This window comes from Rhinoderma darwinii, chromosome 4 (assembly GCF_050947455.1).
Source record: "Rhinoderma darwinii isolate aRhiDar2 chromosome 4, aRhiDar2.hap1, whole genome shotgun sequence".
Taxonomy (NCBI): Eukaryota; Metazoa; Chordata; class Amphibia; order Anura; family Rhinodermatidae; genus Rhinoderma; species Rhinoderma darwinii.
In genome coordinates, this window is record NC_134690.1 from 348,646,141 (window position 1) to 348,667,046 (window position 20,906).

General features: G+C 41.5%; 1 protein-coding gene across 1 annotated transcript in view; it reads right to left on the reverse strand.

Moving 5' to 3' along the window:
- Positions 1-5,654: 5,654 nt before the first annotated feature.
- The window catches only part of PYGB (glycogen phosphorylase B), a 74,229-nt gene continuing 58,977 nt past the window's right edge, over positions 5,655-20,906 (reverse strand). The window contains exons 12-20 of the mRNA XM_075862930.1: positions 20,373-20,487; positions 19,953-20,054; positions 18,072-18,219; positions 15,293-15,351; positions 14,528-14,669; positions 13,445-13,652; positions 10,434-10,568; positions 7,009-7,075; positions 5,655-6,921 (exon numbers count right to left, since the gene is read on the reverse strand). Of these exons, the coding sequence (XP_075719045.1) occupies positions 6,769-6,921; positions 7,009-7,075; positions 10,434-10,568; positions 13,445-13,652; positions 14,528-14,669; positions 15,293-15,351; positions 18,072-18,219; positions 19,953-20,054; positions 20,373-20,487 (1,129 nt within the window). The 3' untranslated portion in view covers positions 5,655-6,768. The remainder of the gene's footprint in view (positions 6,922-7,008; positions 7,076-10,433; positions 10,569-13,444; positions 13,653-14,527; positions 14,670-15,292; positions 15,352-18,071; positions 18,220-19,952; positions 20,055-20,372; positions 20,488-20,906) is intronic.

Sequence of the window (20,906 nt, forward strand, 5' to 3'; positions counted from 1 at the left end):
ATGCTGCAATTTTGGGAATTGCTCCATCTAGTGACCAGCACTGGGAAATGTTATAAATTAGAATCTAATTTATAATATTTCCTGACATGTGAAAAAATTAAAAAAATTAGAACAATGTTTAATCATTTATACACTAACTGTTTAACTAAAAAAAAAAAAAAAAAAAAAAAATTCTAGCGACACATTCCCTTTAAAGAGAAGGAAATCTCATGCACGCCTTCATTAGCAAAACATGTCGGGGGGGGGGGGGCGCTTCTGTGCTAATTTTAATTCAGTTAGGCCAGCTATGATATTGATTGAAGCATCGGCATAACATATGACTGCCGCTGGTATGCTAGACTAGTACTTAGGTGCACTCCACATAACTAAATACGATCACGTCTCTGTACTTACCTTATTGCTGGTCAACTTTGGCTATTTTTAATTTATAGGTTGTATGTCCGACTTTGTTACTCTTTTAGTTATATCCAATAAAAGTAAATTATTAATTTATTACCTACACGCTATGATAGCTGGGAAAGCTGGGTGTTGTGTCTTATTAGGCACATTTGTTTTTTGCATTAGGTAATCTACATTACAGCGCCAGTCACATTATGTAGAAGATAGGCCACTTATAATGTGGTGACAGAGCCTCTTTAAGGCACCTCAGTGCTTCTCCTCTTCGATTTTAGGTGTCCTGGCTTTCTGACTTAAAGAGGCTCTGTCACCAGATTTTGCAACCCCTATCTGCTATTGCAGCAGATAGGCGCTGCAATGTAGATTACAGTAACGTTTTTATTTTTAAAAAACGAGCATTTTTGGCCAAGTTATGACCATTTTTGTAGTTATGCAAATGAGGCTTGCAAAAGTCCAAGTGGGTGTGTTTAAAAGTAAAAGTCCAAGTGGGCGTGTATTATGTGCGTACATCGGGGCGTTTTTAATACTTTCACTAGCTGGGCGCTCTGAAGAGAAGTAACATCCTCTTCTCTTCAGAACGCCCAGCTTCTGACAGTGCAGATCTGTGACGTCACTCACAGGTCCTGCATCGTGACGGCCACATCGGTACCAGAGGCTACAGTTGATTCTGCAGCAGCATCAGCGTTTGCAGGTAAGATCGACTTAAGTGAAGGCACATTTGCACGCACTCTTCTTTCACACTTCTAAGCACACACCTTTTTTCTCCCGGCCTTCTGGCTGGGAGATGAGGAATTTTTTATACCTGGCGGATGTCCAGGCTGTATCACAGCGCACATCCACTTATTTAATTTTGTTTTTCACTGTGTGTTTGTCACGTTTGTCACAAGGATTTTGGGATGCGGTGCCCTTTTGGGACCCTCCTGAGGTCTAGGGGGAAAATGTGTGGCCATTTGGTTCCGTTTTCCCCTGCAACCCGGCCTCCCTTCTTCGGAGGGGAGGTGCACCTTTGATGCAGGCTCCTAGGTGGACACTGGGGTGGCAGCCCAGGTAGAAGCCTAGGAGTGTGTTTGGGTCTCCCTAAGCTTCGGCGAGGGGGGATCATCGATCCTTGATCCTCTAGGCCTATGGCTTGGAGGGTCGAAGAATGGTTATGCAGGGCCTCTCTCTTTTAAGAGAAGGGCTGCGATAGACCGCATCCTTGTGCACTTTTTGTGTGGCACCTCTGCACTTTTTATGCACTTGGGTGATAGAAAGCACGGCTCGGGCTTTCAATAAAAAAAAATCAGGAAAGCTCCAAACATACACGTTAATTGTGTCCATAGGGCTCTGTTAGGCCAGTGGAGGCCAAAAGAGTGTCCTTTAGGCATCCGTCAGGCTTCTATAAGTGCGTGTGTGTGCGCGTGCATATATCTATCTATATATATATATATATATATATATATATATATTGTACACAAATTTTTTTTGCTTTCAGAGGATGGAATAGCCTAGTAGACTACGCTTTTCCATCCCGAGGAATCTCGCAAAAATTCATACGTGTTTTTAACATGGGAGTCAATGGGTGACTGGTATACATCAGGGGCTTTTCAATAGCCTTTTATTACATAGACATTAAACAGATACTATTATAGTTGTAAAAATTAATCCGTTTGTATGTATCACTTTAAGTTACTGCCCAATGTGAATGTTTAATGTAAAAATGTCATTGTTAATGTTTTTATCAATTGAATTACCTGATTATGATCAATTAATGATTATGCGATTATGCTAAATTCTGTTAGAGCTGTTTGACTTGCCTACAGAACAGTCCTGGCAGACCGTTGTCAACCTTATCATCATAACCGCTTCCCACAGAGACCTTGAGAGGCCTTCCCAGGTAATACAAATCAGAGTAGGTAAAAAGGGGTTTAAGGGAACTTGTCAGATAAAACGTATAGTATCTGTGAACAGGGGCGTAACTAGGAAAGACTGGGCCCCATAGCAAACTCTTGACCGGGCCCCCCCCCGGGTGCCACAAGCAGCCCCCCTTATAACTAGTGCCCCCTGTAGAATGTGCTATATAGCCCCGCCTATAGACAGTGTCACACCCCATTTGTAGACACCGCTCCCACCTCCCCCTGTAGATATCGGCATAAAGCTCCCACTGTATATAGCGCTATACAGCTCCCACTGTATATAGTGCCACACAGCCCCCCTCCCTTGTATATAGTGCCACACAGCCCCCCTTAGTAGATTGTGCCACACAGACCCCTATAGATTGCGCCACACTCAGCCCCCTGTAGATAGAGCCAAAGCCCTCCCCCTTATAAATAGTGCCATACAGTTCCCCATGTGTATAGTGCCACACAGCTCCCCCTTGTGTATAGTGCCACACAGCTCCCCCTTGTGTATAGTGCCACACAGCTCCCCCTTGTGTATAGTGCCACACAGCTCCCCCTTGTGTATAGTGCCACGCAGCCCCCCCCCTTGTGTATAGTGCCACACAGCCCCCCCTTGTGTATAGTGCCACATGGCAGGGCGCATCCGAGAAAGTTGTATCAGCCAGGGGGATGTCAATCAAACATGGAAAGGTGGGTTTGGAGGCAGGACTATGTGACTCTTCAGGATAGCGGCACCGCCCCATGACCCGTTAATGAGTAATTAGCATATAGTGTGTGTCGTTTTAAAAGTGGATTTTAAAGATTTTGCTGCATCTAAAAAAAACATACAAGGGAATGTTTGGAAATATTGTCAGGTCATGTATTACCACATGTGGGCGGTTCAAGGGGTTAAAACTACGAGACACGTTCCCATGAAATATACAATGAATTAAGAACAATTCTATCTGCCCTGCAATTTTGTTATTAGAAATAGATTTTATATTTTTCAATTAAACTCATGGATGGTATTGTGTCTTAGGGCTCTTTGGATCATTGTAATCAATCTCAGACACCTGTAATAATTAGTTTGCCAGGTGTGCCCAATCAAAGGAAAACTACTTAAGAAGGACGTTCCACATTATTAAGCAGGCCACAGGTTTCAAGCAATATGGGAAAGAAAAAGGATCTCTCTGCTGCCGAAAAGCGTGAAATAGTGCAATACCTTGGACAAGGTATGAAAACATTGGATATTTCAAGAAAACTGAAGCGTGATCATCGTACTGTGAAAAGATTTGTGGCCGATTCAGAGCACAGACGGGTTAGTTCAGATAAAGGCATAATGAGGAAGGTTTCTGCCAGACAAATTAATAGGATTAGGAGAGCAGCTGCTAAAATGCCATTGCAAAGCAGCAAACAGGTATTTGAAGCCGCTGGTGCCTTTGGAGTCCCGCGAACCTCAAAGTGTAGGATCCTCCAGAGGTTTGCAAGTGTGCATAAAGCGATTATTCGGCCACCCCTAAACAATGCTCACAAGCAGAAACGATTGCAGTTGGCTCAGAAATACATGAAGACTAATTTTCAAACCGTGTTGTTTACTGATGAGTGCCGTGCAACCCTGGATGGTCCAGATGGATGGAGTAGTGGATGGTTGGTGAATGGCCACCATGTCCCAACAAGGCTGCGACATCATCAAGGAGGTGGTGGAGTCATGTTTTGGGCTGGACTCATGGGGAGAGAGCTGGTAGGCCCCTTTAGGGTCCCTGACGGTGTGAAAATGACCTCTGCAAAGTACGTAGAGTTTATGACTGACCACTTTCTTCCGTGGTACAAAAAGAAGAACCATGCCTTCCGTAGCAAAATTATCTTCATGCATGACAATGCACCATCTCATGCTGCAAAGAATACCTCTGTGTCATTGGCTGCTATGGGCATAAAATGACAGAAACTCATGGTGTGGCCCCCATGTTCCCCTGACCTCAACCCTATTGAAAACCATTGGAGCATCCTCAAGCAAAATATCTATGAGGGTGGGAGGCAGTTCACATCAAAACAGTAGCTCTGGGAGGCTATTCTGACATCCTGCAAAGATATTCAAGCAGAAACTGTCCAAATACTCACAAATTCCATGGATGCAAGAATTGTGAATGTGATAACAAAGAAGGGGTCCTATGTTAACATGTAACTTGGCCTGCTAAGTTTTTTTTGATTGAACGAGCTTTTGATTTCTGTAAATATGACCTCCTGATGCTGCAAATTCAACAAATTACCATTTTTGTTCTCTTTACAACCTTTAAAATGTTTTGATCTCTGTTGTGCATAATAATGTGAAACCGTGCATTTTGAGTTTTTTACTTCTAAAAAAAATCTGTTATTAGGAGATTTATTCAATAAAATTTACATTATACTCCAACGGTTGACGGCTTGAAGATTATACTGACTGTCATTTGCATCGACTATTTAGGAAAATCAGCGAAAAATAACATTTGCATAATAATTTGGAACGCGGTGTAGTCTATGGGGGATGGGTGATAACGCGTCCCACACGGGTGCACCTTGGACGTGAAAATCTCTAATTTTGAGAGAAGATCAGAGAGCAGATGACCTCAGCCCCAACTTTAACAGTGGGCTATTGGATTTATGTCAGAATTTGTTTTCATTTTTCACAAGCGTGGCCCCTGTTGCAGTGATAGTAACTTAATTCTTCATAAGTAAATTAGCTTTTTGGAGCAACGAGGGCATCACCATTGCTCCAAACAGTTCTACTTTCTATCCCCAGTCCGTCCCTCCCTCCCTCCCTTCATTATTTGACTGACAGGGCCAGGCAGTGTGGAAGCCTGGCCCCATATTCTCCCGAGTGCGCCCATGATACGGCTTCTGAATCAGTGCAAGCGCAGTACAGCACCCGCGTTTAGTGTGACGGAATCGGCGCATGCGCAGTAGAGCCGATTCGACCAGTGAAATTTCAGTGCTGTACGGCGCATGCGCCAATTCACAAGCTGAGGCGTGGGCTCGCTCAGGAGAATACGGGGCCAGATGGGATCATGGCTTCTACACTGCCTGGCCCTGTCAATCAAAGGAAAGGGGGGGACTAGGATAGAAGGTGGATCTGTGTGGAGCAACGGTGACGCCCTGGTTGCTCCAAAAAGCTAATTTGCATATGAAAAATAAAGTTATTATCGCTACAAACGGAGCCACGCATCTGCAAAATTAAAAGTGGTATATTCAGGTGAGGCTAAACTATATTACTGTGCAGCTGCTTTGATAGGCAAATTTCTGGTGACAAAACATTGTAAAATGCATTTTTAATGTGTGATTGGTGGTTGTTGAACACATTTTTAGTAAAACTCTCCATTGCAGATTAATGGGGCATCCACAAGTTTCAATAACCATAGACTATGATGAATTAGGTACTAGATTTATTCAAGGACGAGTCCCACAAGCATAAAGGTGGAGTTAACGTGCAAATCTTTAGTTAGAAATACAGTACTTTGGAATCACACACACAAATGCTAAAACAGGGTCATTACAAAGACAAACACATGGAATATAATGCTTCACTAAAAGCTTGCTTATCCTCTACCACATTATGTGAGGTTGTCGGTAGAGAATGGATATGACTTCCACATACTTACTGACGCTCCATTCCGGCATCGAAAAGTGTTTACTCTGTGTGGTTTGACACCTAGAATTAAGCTTGGATGAGGGTTAATCCTTACTAAACTGCTTCTATTACAGTACTTAAAAGTCTGCCAGTGGCATATGTCACAGCAATAGAAGTCTATGGACCATTCTACCACCGAGGATGCTCCATCCCATAACATATAGGCCTCCCTCTGATTGTATTGCCTAAAATATTATCTTTCTAGAAATCCATTGTGAAAAAAACGCTTTTAAAACTAAGTCTCAATCTGATTCCACCAGCCATTCCAAGACAAGGAATTTATATACTAAAATGTTTAAAAAAAAACACACATTAAAACTGTTGTGAAAAAAATCATAAAAACAACGACACACTTAAAAAATGTGAAAAGCAAGTGGAAAGACGTCATGTCTGTGCTTCCCATTCGATCATACAGGATCTACGTAAAATAATCCGGTGTAAATGGGTGCCGATACATGGAATGAATACTTGTGAATTACAGTGGTTTGTTCATAGATAAATGATGCTGCTTAACATAACGCAGCAAGCAAACTTTGAGACTGTGAATGTGTTATCTAGAAACAAATATGTTAGGATTGGCTGCTGTTCTAGAATATCCTCTATAAAGCCAAAGCCAGTGCTTTCCATTGTGACCTTAACATTTACCTATTTATGTGGTCAGTTCTGCAAAACATTGGAATAAATACTAAGTTATAATATTGAGAGATGGAATAGGACAACACAATCAATTTTGTTTCCCCCAAAGACAAGACTATGGTCTGACGGGAACGCAACCTCAACTGGTGAACAAACACTAATCCTGAGCCAACCAAACAACCAGCAGAATCGGTGAGCACATGCTTCTCCTTAGAGCTATTCCCTGGGTATGTTGGGTGGAGGAATCTTCACAGCGGAGGGTTCCACCCCCCAGATTTCAGTGGCGTATTCACTAATTGTCCTGTCGCTTGAAAACTTGCCAGAACAAGCAATATTTTTGATTACTTTCTTGGTCCATTCCCTGAGGTTCTGCAAAAGTAATGGTAATAATGTTAGTGTATATGGAACTATTGAATAGAATATGGCAAGTGGCTATAGCCAGTTCCCAAATCTTACCATGTATAATTGGTCCACTTTCCCTTGGCATTTAATATAAGCCTCATAGTCAGCAAATACCTTGAACCTGTCAAAAGAAATATATACTTTAGATTAAAATCCTCCATAATCCGAAACCACCCACTACCGTCTCCAAGATTTTTCTCGTGCTGCACCAGTTCTCTAGAATGCGCTACCCAAGACAATCAGATTGATTCCCAACATCCACAGTTTTAAAGAGGATCTGTCACTGGTTTATTAATTCTCTATCTCCTAACTAATCTAATAGTCGCTATGATGCTGATAACTACAGTGTGATTTTTTTTCAAAAACTTTTATTATTTGCAAAGTTATGAGCATTTTTCGGAATATGCTAATTTGGCTATACTTGCAAAATGGGAGGTTACTCTTTCTTTTCATTTTGGGCGGTGTAATGTTTTCTATATGACACGGTCCAATCAACATCATACAGTTCTCCTCTTCCCAGCCCAGCAACACAGCGTGAATATATAGTATAAGGGCTTGTCCACACGTAACGGAATTGCTGCAGAAAATTTCAGCAGCAATTCCGTTGAAAATATTAGACTTTCTGCTGCGAAAAAAACGTACCATTTCCTGCAGAAAATGGTGCGTATTTTGCTGCGTTTTTCACAATGCTGGGTGACATCTCCTGAAAAACGCAGCAATTCAGTCCACTTTCCGCAGCAGGAATTGACATGCTGCAGTCTGAAAAATACGGGCCGCAGGTCAGTTTCTGCTTGGAATATTTACGCAGAGTGTGGATGAGATTTATTAAATCTCACCCACTTTGCTGCTACTGTATTCTGCTGTGTTTTTTCCGTCCGCACTTCCGGACAGAAAAAACTCAGCAATTCCGCTGTATGTGGGCGAGCCCTTAGGCTTCCATTCCCAACTGGTGATACCTCCGGTTGTTTCACTGTTCTAGGTGGTCCACAGCCCAAGATATGGCTATTTGAAGTGATCCGCCTTCCCTCCAGCCTCGGTCTCTCACACTGTGTGAAGCAGCTTCATGCTGACAGGACAGAGTCAGAGGCTGTGAGGTAGCTAAACCTCAGCAGAACCGCTGGTGTTTACCGCTCTTGTCTAGTATAGCCTCATTTGCATATTTATAAAAATAATAAACGTTTTGGGACCCAATTTTCTCTAGCATTATCAGTGTGACAGCGCCTATTAGATTAGCTAGAGATTGGGCATTACTAAACCACCGACAGAGACTCTTTAAGAGTGCCCTGAAAACACATCTTTTTTAGACAGGCCTATAACATTCCCTAATCGGACTCCTTTCCTTGGCCGTCCTTTAACATTAGTCATCAGAACATAACCCTTCATTCAGCAGTATCCCCCACACACCTTGCACCCTAATGAACCTCATGTCTATCATACACAGATTCTGGCTGGTGGCCGGCTCATGCAGCATTATGTATGCTACCCCATGTGTATAAAAGATGGCTGGACCATTGTACATAACAAGCACTTTTAAATTTTGTGTCTCCCTTATTTCCTCATAGATTGTAAGCTCTTGCGAGCAGGGTCCTCACTCCTCTTGTTTGAATTGTAAATTAGTTTTGTCACTATGTAATGTCTGATATTGTCTGTACATGTTCCCTCTGAATTGTAAAGTGCTGCGGAATATGTTGGCGCTATATAAATAAAGATTATTATATGTTGGCATAGCATACAGGTGTTAAAACAATGAATTATCAGTGCAGTAGTGGATTGATCATGTAAATATACACTATGTAAGTAATCACACTACCACTCAACTGAAATGCTCCTTGGAATTGTGATGCTATAACCCCCAAGTGAATATCCTGCGTTCGATCACCAGTCTTTATTTGTGCCAAGTGTGAGACACCAGTATTTCCTGTACCAATATGGTCAACGCAAAGGATTCCTACCACCAACGGCTTGGCTGAGCGTGCCAGTATTTTCAATAAGGAGAAGCGAGAAAGCCACTGACAGACGCCTCTGGCGGCTTATCTACTAATGAACAAAAGGATCGGACATGTTTAAATTCTTTCCTTGACAGCAGAGTAGGAACACCACCATACATACCCATTAGATAGTTGGTCGGACTCGCCGAAAACGGCGGGTTCGGCCGACATACATCTAATGTGTATAGCCAGCTTGAGACATGTTGTGCAGGCTAAAAAGGATCTGTCATCAGGCTATGCTGCCCTATATCTCAGGGCAGCATAGTATGGGGACACGTCCACTCTCCGCTACAAATATTGTGCTATTTGGCTATTAAGAGCGAGTACCGTTTTGGCTAATAGGGAGAGTGGACTTGTCCCCATTCTGTGCTGCCATTATATAGGACAGCATAGTCTGATGACGGATCCACTTTGAAGAGGACCTATCACTTGTGAAGTTTCCTCAGAAAATAATTGGAGACCACAATATAAAATGTTTGTGAAATATATCTAATGCAGTAAAGCGACCATTTACTTCTCTAACTAATGATCAGTCTGAAGTCGGCTCCCAGATGTCCAAGACTCGAGCGTTTTACTGCTCGGAGATTTCCTGCCCCTGAGCTGGAAGCAACCACTTGTGGAGGGGGGGGGGGGATACACTTCTATATAATGTACTGTCCCTGGCCATATTTCGACATCGCAGAATTGTTGCAGATTCCACAACAAAAATCAATGACAATTTATAGTAGAATACATGTATTGCAGCAGTGGTATAAGGTGCAGCCCCAGGCAGCAGATTTTGTTACAGAAATTTTCTGTGATTGAAAAGCAGTTTCATTGATCTGAAAGAAATTTGCAGAAACAACCACATTCAGAAGAATGGAACCGATTTTTAGTCGCAGAAATTTCAGCAACAAAATCTGACGCGTGTAAATCCACCCTAAGACTATTTTCTTTCTTTTTTCGCTGAATTTCACCTTCTTAAATATATTTAAGAATCATTTGATATTATGTTCTCCTATCACTTCCTGAGGTTACTTGAGAAGTGATAGGTCCTTTATAAATACTTTAGTAATGGCCACGTTAATACAAAATACATAAATTTTCTATTTTGCTCATATTAAAAATTCTTCTTTTTTTGTAGAAGCCTGTACATTGCCTTCCCCCTTCTCCAAGCAGTGGCCACGTGACCTTGTCACATGGCTGCTTCATCCAATAGATTTGCTACTGTATATGTACATGGCTAGATCTATTATTAGTGGTCACGTGGCCTGTGCTCCATACAGTGTACGGAAAGAGGGCGAGGAAAAAAAAATTATGAGCTGCATTATTTAGACCGGAATACTACTTTAAATCTGGACGATCTCTTTAATTTTCATTTCCTCTTAAGCAGGGTTGTTGAATTTACTTAATTTTCCTTTTATTTCTTTCCGGGAATGTTTTACTTGGTTTTGTAAACTTAAGTAGGACAGGCTGCTACCGAAAAAACTGTAATCTTGAGACTCTTCTTACCTGTCATGGTTCATCAGCATACTTATAACATCCTTAAACAAGTCTGGTTCTCTAGGGGAAAAGCGACCATCTCTAATCTGATCGATCACCTCCCGAAGCTCTGGAATTCTGTCATAGTAATCCTTAGCATTGTATCTAAACAAGACAAAAAAGACAAAACCTTTATTTAGAGAAGTACTACGATCTCAACAGGCTGAGTATATGTAAGACGCTGATGGAGAAGCATGGGTCGGCTGTGAAAGCTTTTAAAACTCCCTTAGAAAGGATGGAGGTGATATCTGTAGGGGGAGTTCAAGTGAGATTGCAACCTATTTCTTACATTATCAACACCCATTAGCCCGGGCCCCACGCCGATTCCATGTGCCAGATTACTGAAACCTTATTATATATGAAAAATAAAACACACTTTTAGCATTTATAGCCGTGGGGCACGGAGAATAGTCTACATTGAAAAATCAGACATTTACAGAGATGAGAATTTCATATCTGTATGGGGAATAATTATGTCAAGTTGTAGTTAAGAAGAGTTAAGATGTACCTTCATTTATCCTAGAGACGACTAGTTATTGTGAAACAGTGACCAAGGTAATGGTTAAATGTTGCTAATAAATAAACAAACACTCAGAGCAAAACATATACCGTGTGTTGTGTCTAGTGGAGGACCAGAGCACAAAGATTCAAAGAACACCAAAGGGAGAATCCCTGTGTCATGCCCCGCCCCTTCAAGCCTTGCACGAGGCATAACACAGTGTACACAGTTTGCTAGGAGCGGTGTTGTATAATAAACACTAATAATTTTTTTTTTTCTGTGTTTTTAGGCATTGAAAGAGTTGTCTAATTCAACCCCTTAACGACGTGTCGCGTACGGATACGCGGCAGCCGTTAAAAGGAAGTATGAGCTCGCTCCATACACAGCCAACACCTTACTGCAATGGGCGGAATCAAAGATCACTTTGATTCCGCCCGATTAACATCTTGAATGCCACGGTCAATCGCGACCTCGTCATTTAAATTGTTAGAATCAGGGGGGCGCCACCTCAAACACGCCATTGCGACCACCCTCCGTCGTCCCCCCGCGGCACGATGGGTCGTTTACAGTGGTTGTTATGGCAGTCTGGGAGCCTAATAAAGGCCCCCAGGTCTGCCATCCTTGTACTCCTTTGAAGCCCTGCCTCTGGCGGGGCTTCAAAGGAGAGACTGTCAGAATCACGATATACTGCAAAACATTAGTATTGCAGTATATCATGCAAGCGATCCGATCGCTGCTTCATTTATTATAAAGTAAAAAAAAAAACCTTTTCCCATTTTTTCCCTAAAGCAATGTTAAAGAGGCTCTGTCACCAGATTTTGCAACCCCTATCTCGTATTGCAGCAGATCGGCGCTGCAATGGAGATAAGAGTAACGTTTTTTGTTTTTTTTTAAACGAGCATTTTTGGCCAAGTTATGACCATTTTTATATTTATGCAAATGAGGCTTTCTAAAGTACAACTGGGCGTGTATTATGTGCGTACATCGGGGCGTTTTTACTTCTTTTACTAGCTAGGAATTGTGAATGCGAGTGTATGATGCTGACGAATCAGGATCATCCACTTCTCTTCGTTAATACCCAGCTTCTGGCAGTGCACAGACACACAGCGTGTTCTCGAGAGATCACGCTGTGACGTCACTCACAGGTCCTGCATCGTGTCGGACGAGCGAGGACACATCGGCACCAGAGGCTACAGTTGATTCTGCAGCAGCATCGGCGTTTGCAGGTAAGTCGATGTAGCTACTTACCTGCAAACGCTGATGCTGCTGCAGAATCAACTGTAGCCTTTGGTGCCGATGTGTCCTCGCTCGTCCGACACGATGCAGGACCTGGGGCAGGAAGTGAGTGACGTCACAGCGTGATCTCTCGAGAACACGCTGTGCCTGTGCACTGCGAGAAGCTGGGTGTTAACGAAGAGAAGTGGATGATGCTGATTCGTCAGCATCATACACTCCTAGTCACAACACCCAGCTAGTAAAAGAAGTAAAAACGCCCAGATGTACACACATAATACACGCCCAGTTGTACTTTTACTTTAAACACGCCCAGTTGTACTTTAGAAAGCCTCATTTGCATAAATATAAAAATGGTCATAACTTGGCCAAAAATGCTCGTTTAAAAAAAAAAAAAAAAAGTTACTCTTATCTACATTGCAGCGCCGATCTGCTGCAATAGGAGATAGGGGTTGCAAAATCTGGTGACAGAGCCTCTTTAATAATAATAAAAGTTAACATAACTGGTTTCGCCGCTTCCGTAAAAGTCAGAACTATCATAATATAGCGTTATTTACCCCGTTAGGTGAATGACAAAAAAATCAAATATATATATATATAAATAAAACATGCAAATTGCTGTTTTTTGGGCAACTTAGCGCTCCAACAAAAAGAAATAAAAAGTTATCAAAAAGTCGCATGTACCCCAAAATGGTATCGGTGAAAACTACAGTTTGCCCCGCAAAATTTAAAGAGGCTCTGTCACCAGATTATAAGTGCCCTATCTCCTACATAATCTGATTGGCGCTGTAATGTAGGTGACAGCAGTGGTTTTTATTTTGAAAAACTATCATTTTTGAACAAGTTATGAGCAATTTTAGATTTATGCTAATGAGTTTCTTAATGACCAACTGGGCGTGTTTTTACTTTTGACCAAGTGGGCGTTGTACAGAGGAGGGTATGACGCTGACCAATCAGTGACCAATCAGTATCATACACTTCTCATTGTTCCAGCCCAGCTTCTTTCACTGCACAATCACACTGCGCTGTGGATCATGCTGGGCTGGAACAATGAGAAGTGTATGATACTGATTGGTCAGCGTCATACATTTCTCAGACAACGCCCACTTGGTCAAAAGTAAAAACACGCCCAGTTGTCTATTAAGAAACTAATTAGCATAAATCTAAAATTGCTCATATCAATGCGACACGACCTGGTGTCTCATGTAACTGAAACACCAGGCTCCAGTAATTATGCTGGAATACAAACCCTTTCTTGTCAAGAGCTTCTACATCCTCTACCCTCATGCCAAAGATAAACAGGTTGTCCTCTCCTGCCTCCTCTGCCATCTCCACATTGGCACCATCCATTGTACCAATGGTAAGTGCTCCGTTCAGCATGAACTTCATATTCCCTGTACCAGAAGCCTCAGTGCCTGCTGTAGAGATCTGCTGAGATAGGTCAGAAGCAGGAATCACTAGAAAAAAAGCATAGTTATTACCCGACTGTAGATATTCATTGATTATTGCTATGCTGTAATATCTGTATTCGGCAATGTATTATTTGTAAGAGAAAATCCTTACGAGGCCCTCAATTACAATTGTAGGCAGAGCATTTACCATCAGAAGTCTTTTTACATTATACCATCCCGTCACGAACTCCCGTGGTCAGCCGAGGTCCTCTCTCTCCTTATATATAATTTACCCTCCCCCTTTGCCTTGCCTATCTTCTTATTTACCCCGTCTTTCCTTGTTTTCTTAGTTATTATTTTAATCCAATACCTATACTGATCCAGACCAACAAAATTTCACAATAAACGTCCACACATATAATTTCATAGAAAAAATACCTATACGTATATGTGTAGACACATCAATATCCAAGAAATAAAATAACTCATAGCACATAAGTATGTACCATACAAAATTTGAATACTTTATTTAGGGATACCATAAAAACAAGTTGGCCATCAAGACCTAAAATATAGATACAATTAAAAAAGTAAATAATGTGATGGTGGGTTGATTTCAATGGCGACGTCAGATTTCCGTTTGCATCACCATTGATTTCAATGGTGATGGATCCGATGCCAATGGTTTCCGTTTGTCTCAGTTGTGCAAGTTTTGACGGAATCAATACCGACTCGAATGTGCTATTCACTCCGTCACAACGACGGAACCCTTGCAACAACAGAGACATAGGAAACCATTGGCACCGGATCCATCACCATTGAAATCAATGGTGATGCAAACGGAAATCTGACGGGAAGCTCCGATGGAACGCCAGAACGGGACCCTGACGCAGATCTGAACGAAGCCTAAGAAGCGATTCTAGAACAGCAATAAAACCTACCCTTCTCTGCCAGAGACACTCGGTAGTTCTCCAGGTATATAACCTTTAGTCTGTCCCCCACTACTGGATCATTGTTCACAATGTTTGCAACAGAAGTAATTAATTTGATGATCATTTTTGCCATATGATAACCAGGAGCTGCCTGTAAAATATAGAAAAGTTTAATTGCACACATATAACAAGTACAGAAAAAAACCCAGTCACTAATATTCTCAGTATTTGTATAAATATGAATGATAATTTAAAAAGAGGTCCTGTCCCCTCTCCTGGCATGTATGTTTTAGTAAAGAACTGTATTCCCCATGGAATAACTTTGGAGCATCTTTTCTTCTCTGCGTTGTGCAGTTCCTCTGTTATTCCTCCTAGAAATGTATGAATAAATTGATAACTGAGTGTTATGAGTTGAGAGGGTGTCCGTACACAGTCGGAGACTGTCCAATCAGTGCTCGCAATCTAAGTCTGTGTAGGTACACAGTCCTTTGTCAAGGGGAATGATAACACCCAGATATCAATTAATTCATAAGTTTCTAGGCGGAATAACAGAGGAACAGCACAATGTTCCAGAATTATTATTTATTTGGAATTACAAGTATTTACTATAATTGACATGTCAGGAGAGGTGACCGCTCCGCTTTAAAAATATGGCTATTTATGAAAAAAGAGGATTTACATTCTTTTATTATATACAAATAAGTGAACTTGGAATAATATAATTATTATGAAACATGGAAGAAAATGGATTTATACATGACTATTATACTGTACCTTGCCTCCAATCATAACTGTCCTTGGCACAAATGTTTTAGATGGATCTTTCTTGATTCCTGGAAAATTATGAAAGTCACACATTATAGTCTAGAAACTGTTTTGGTGATAAGACACACGACTGTATTACATTGCTAAGTTGGGTAATTATGTTTTTTTTGTTTTAAATTAAATTATTCTAGACTTATTTTTACCTCTTCCACCCTTGCGGCTGGAGTGAATATCATCCTGGACAGATACATCTATGCCTTAATATAAACTACTTTTGAATCACAGCTATGTCTCCTATGACGATACCGAGGTGCCAGTGGAGTCTTTAAGGGAGTCCCAGTTCTTTAGGCCTCATGCACACTTCCATCACCGTTTTCACAGCCGTGTGTCCGTGATTGGATCAGTGTGGTTCCCGTGTGTACTCCGTGTTTCCGTGTCCCGCGAATGGTACTCACTGTCCAGCGGTAGTCACTGTCCAGGGTGCTGAAAGAGTTCCTATCAGTGCCGGATAGAGAAGGGGCTGCACTCTTTCAGCACCCTGGACAGTGACTACCGCTGGACAGTGAGTACCATGCGCGGCACTCACAATATAGATTTCTAATGTTTCCTTCAAAAACCCCAACGCAGAAAAAAATAAGTTTATACTTACCCAGAACCCCCTGCTTCTTCCTCCAGTCCGGCCTCCTGGGATGATGTTTTATCCCATGTGACCGCTGCAGCCAATCACAGGCTGCAGCGGTCACATGGACTACCGCGTCATCCAGGGAGGTCGGACTGAATGTCAAAAGAGGTACGTGTCACCAAGACAACGGCTGGGGTACGTATGAACTGCTTTTACTTTCTATCGCTGCGGATGCTTTGCCTGAAAGGGCTGACCCTTCTCTTTATCCGGCACAGGTCAGCAGCCTTTTCTCTCTATCAGTGCTGGATAGAGAGAAGGAGCTGCCAATTAGTGAAGTGCAATACTTCTGCAATACTTCTGCCCGCCTGGCCGTTGCTAGGCAACGGCTCCGTCACACACGGATGCCTTCCGTGTGCCTTCAGTTTTTTGACGGACCCATTGACTTGTATGGGCCCCACAGTCACGGAATCACGAACCAAAGTAGGACATGCTCTACTTTTGTCGGAATGGAACAACGGGACCGTCAAAAAAACTGAAGTGCGCATGGCCCCATTGAATTGAATGGGTCAGGGTGCTAGCCATCAAAAAAACAGCTAGCACCCTGAAGGAAAAAACGGAAGTGGGCATTGGGCCTTACTCGGACTACAAAGGCTGAAGCAGCCGACAATTTAAAACCTACTGATTTGCTAAAATATTCTAAAACATGCAAGTTTAACGAATGTTAACCCCTTCGCGCACCCAGACATGCTATTACGTCTGGGTGCGGGGGTGATGTTTGGAGCGTGCTCCCGCGCGGAGCGCGCTCCATATGCAGCGAGTGTCGGCTGTATTTTACAGTGGACACCCAGGACTAACAGCCAGGAGCAGGGATCGCGCTGTTCCTGGCTGTTTAACCCCTCAAATACTGCGGTCAATCGCAACCGCAGATTCAGGGGCCTAATTGTGGCTGGGGGATGCCTGTGGCAGGGCTTAACAGAAGCCTGTAAAAATTACAATATACTGCAATACGTCAATATACTGCAAAACGAAGTTTTTTTTAGTAGTGAAAAAAATAAACATTAAAAAGTTAAAAAAAAAAATTCCCCCTAAAGTAATGTGAAAAATAAAAAGTTAACAAAATTGGTATCGCTGCGTCCGTAAAAGTCTGAACTATCACAATATAGCGTTATTTAATGCGCACGGTGAATGCCGTGTAAAAAAAAATATGTAATCCGCCAAAATTGCTGTTTTTTGGTCAAATTAGCTCTAAAAAAAATGTTTTATAAAAGTGCTAAAAAAGTTCTACGTACCAAAAAATGGTACGGATAAAAACTACAGCTAGTCCTGCAAAAAAAAGCCCTCACACCGCCGCTCAATCGGTGAAAAAATAAAAAAGTTATGGCTCCCAGAATGTGACTACACAAAACATTTTTTTATCAATAAAAGTAGTAAATTATAAAAAAAAATCTATATAAATTTGGTATCACCATAATTGTATTGAGCCACAGAATAAAGAGAAGTTGTCGTTTTTACCACACGGTGAAAGCCGCAAAACCGAAACCCAAAAAAACATTGAGGAATCACAGTTTTTTTCCAACTTCAGCCCGCAAAGAATTTTTTTTCAGTTTCCCAGTACATTATACGGAACTATAAATGGTACCAATAAAAACTACAACCCCTTTCACAAAAAAAAATAAGCCCTCACACCACTCTAATGACGGAAAAATAAAGAAGTTATGGCTCTTGGAATGCGGGGAGTGAAAAACCAAAAATAAAAAAAATGTCTGTTCCGAAGGGGTTAAGGCCGTGCATTATTTAGGTTGGGACCCTAGTTCTTGGTAGAAGTTTGGTAAGGAAGATGGAAAAAAGCACTTGAGTGCGGCGTTCCAGCTGAGAATTGTCTACCTCCAAGTGCAGCCGCTTTGATGATGTTGTAATAGTGTCATCTCTTGCTGCCGCCTTCTGTGTAGCCGCTATCCAAGTTCTATGGAAGCGTGATTTTTTTACGCCAATTACTCATAAATGTATTTGGATTAGTATCCCAAACACCGCTCCCTTCGGTGTGTCTCTGATTTTACATGGCAGCACATAGATTTCTTCTTGCGGTTTCTATAAGGAATTTTCCCAGTTCCTGATAATGGTAGGACTTTCTTCCAGTATGGGTCAGGCTGGCAGTACGATACTTACTGTTGTACATAACAATGATGTGTAAACAATTTAGAATCTGCCTTTTGTATTCATGGATTCTCTTGACTTGTACATCAAACAAGGATGAAGGGTTAATTTTCACTTTGTATTCGTTTTCCAGGTAGGCCGCAAACTTCAGCTTATTTTCCTGGTAATTAAAAAAAATAATACCACATTTATTAATAGAGCAACGCAGCTTTATAGAAAACCAAGATACACAATAGCAAGGATAATTTGTGAAAATCCTTCAAAGCCGTCATTTCTAGCCAGAGGATGAACTAACAATCTGATGTTCACGGTTTGTGATTCCTATTAATATATCCGGTCAAACGTTTAGCTCCACTTTACGTCTCACTCTATGTGTCTGACTTATTAAAGTTTCTTGATGAGGAAAGAAGCGCTAGACCATAGTGTGTATATTCCTCAGACGTGTACTGCCTTGCGCAGTATGGTTCACGCTAAGCTAATATTCTATAGTAGTGAAACGTTAGGCCGGTATTAGTAAATGTGCTTGCTGTATGTTCACTACCTGTCTATATGTTTAAATGAGTCTTTATTAAAAGGAACAGTGTCACCAACATTTATTTTTTTTATATCAGTTTTATGTTAGGGTTTTATTAAAAACGTTTGTATTTATTTGTGTGTTTGTGTGTTACTTTTTTCTATTTTTACACTTTTTCTTCCCTATGGGGGCTGCCATTTTTTTTTCCATTTCTGTGTGTGTTGATTAACGACACATACAGACATGGAATACGGCAGCTCCAGTCCCATAGGGACTGCGAACGGGGCCCGTTCCATCCACTTTGGTGTACGCCGTGTGTGTGGGAACGGCGCATGCGCCGCTCCCACACAGCCCGATTTGAAATGCGCGCCGTCCGGCGACATTTTCCTGTGGACCGGAAGTCGCGGCCGGGCAGTAAGATTACTTCTTCCGGTCGCGGCTTCCGGACTTGTGCACATGGAGCAGCGGCAGCAGACGGAGCGGATGGACCGGAGGGAGCGGCGGCGACTGGAGCAGGTAAGTGATTTCTATGTATGTTCGTGTTTTAGTGTGTTTTACTAGTGTATGTAAACCTACTACACTGTGTGTTAGCTCAAAAAATTGCGACACACAGTGTAGGAGGTTAGACCGTTCAAACCCCTCGTTTCTTCCGGCACTAGCCAGGATAAAGGAGGGGGGGATTCTGAGAGCTCACTAGAGCGAGCGATTTTTTCCCAATTTTTCAGCATAAAGCAATGTGGTTGCTTTACCACATGCAATGCTGCAATTTTGGGAATTGCTCCATCTAGTGACCAGTGCTGGGAAATATTATAAATTGAATCCAATTTATAATATTTCCTGACTCGTGGAAAAAATAAAAAAAATTAGAACTATGTTTAATCATCCACACACTAAATGTTTAACTAAAAAAAAAAAAAACATGTTTTGCTGGCAACACATTCCCTTTAAGGCAAATGCAGCTGCAGGAATTTATATCTCAATAACAATATGACAGAATGTGTTTCTATGCCCCATGTAATATACAGAATATTACTCGTGTAACGGTCTATGCCAGTGGTGGTCACCTGGGGGGGCCCTTGCTGAGGCCCCTGACTCTCTTACTTCATTTATAGAACGGTCTGTGTACTTTGCAATACCATCTTGAATCACCCTCCATTAGAGTGAATGGGACATACTGAAATAGAAGTCACAAAGCGGTTTCCGTATCTCCTATAAAACTATAATGTAGATTGATCCTATATACAGATACTTCTCTGTACAGACTGGGGGATGCCGGACATTAAAGGTAATGTGCGGTCCTGGAATGATAACGTGTGTATCTTCTATGTTGTAATAGATATGAATAAGCCCACAAATGCCTACAGCACTAGCACACTCACCTGCTTGACTTTAGCTATGTCATGCACAAAACTCTCGTCATCTACAAAATCCAACAATTTTCTCAGCTGGCTCAAGTCGGTCACAAAATCTTCACCAATTTTCTGTAGATGAAAAAAAATTTCATTTTTTTTCACCATATAAATCACATAATTCTTAATGAATAAATATACCCCTTACCATAAATTATACGGCCGGCAAACAGGCGTAAAAGCTAAGCCACTAAACTAAACGCACCTTACCGTCTTATTTTTAATATAAAAGGCTAAATATTTAAGAAATGTACTGCAAAAATATATCAATTTTACTGTAAAATAAAATAAGGCTGATGGAATAATCCAATATTAACACATATGGGCCATGGAGTTTTTTAGCTTGCATTCATACTCCCACCACTAGAGGGCTGTAGCACGGCATTTTACCTCAGCAATGATGTCTGCTAAGCCGGGGTTGCAAAGCATTAACCATCTCCTTGGAGTGATGCCATTTGTCTTATTCTGAAATTTATGCGGCTCAAGGTCATAGAAATCCTTGAAGCTATAACAGGGAAAAAATTATTAGGGATGTATTAGTTGTTATAACACATTAAATGAGCCATACATGTAAAAAAGAAAACACATAATCTGTGTAGGTCAGAATAACATGTTCAACCAAATTCATTTACGTTACGGGAGACATTTAAGTTAGCTTTTATTTACATTTGTTTTACATTTAAATTGCAACTGCTCTCTGTTATCAGCCATAATATGTAGGAAATATTTTGAATTCAGAAAAAAGCTGCAAACATTCGTAGGGTATTTTTAATAGTAGTGGTACATTTTAAGCCACCTGACGGACAAAATTGATTTATAATGTGTGTGTCCGTTGTTTTGATGCAGCGCTATTCTTACTGTCAAATCTGACAGAATCTGCGATGGGGCTCCAAACGGAGTCTCCAACACAGATGTGAACAGAGT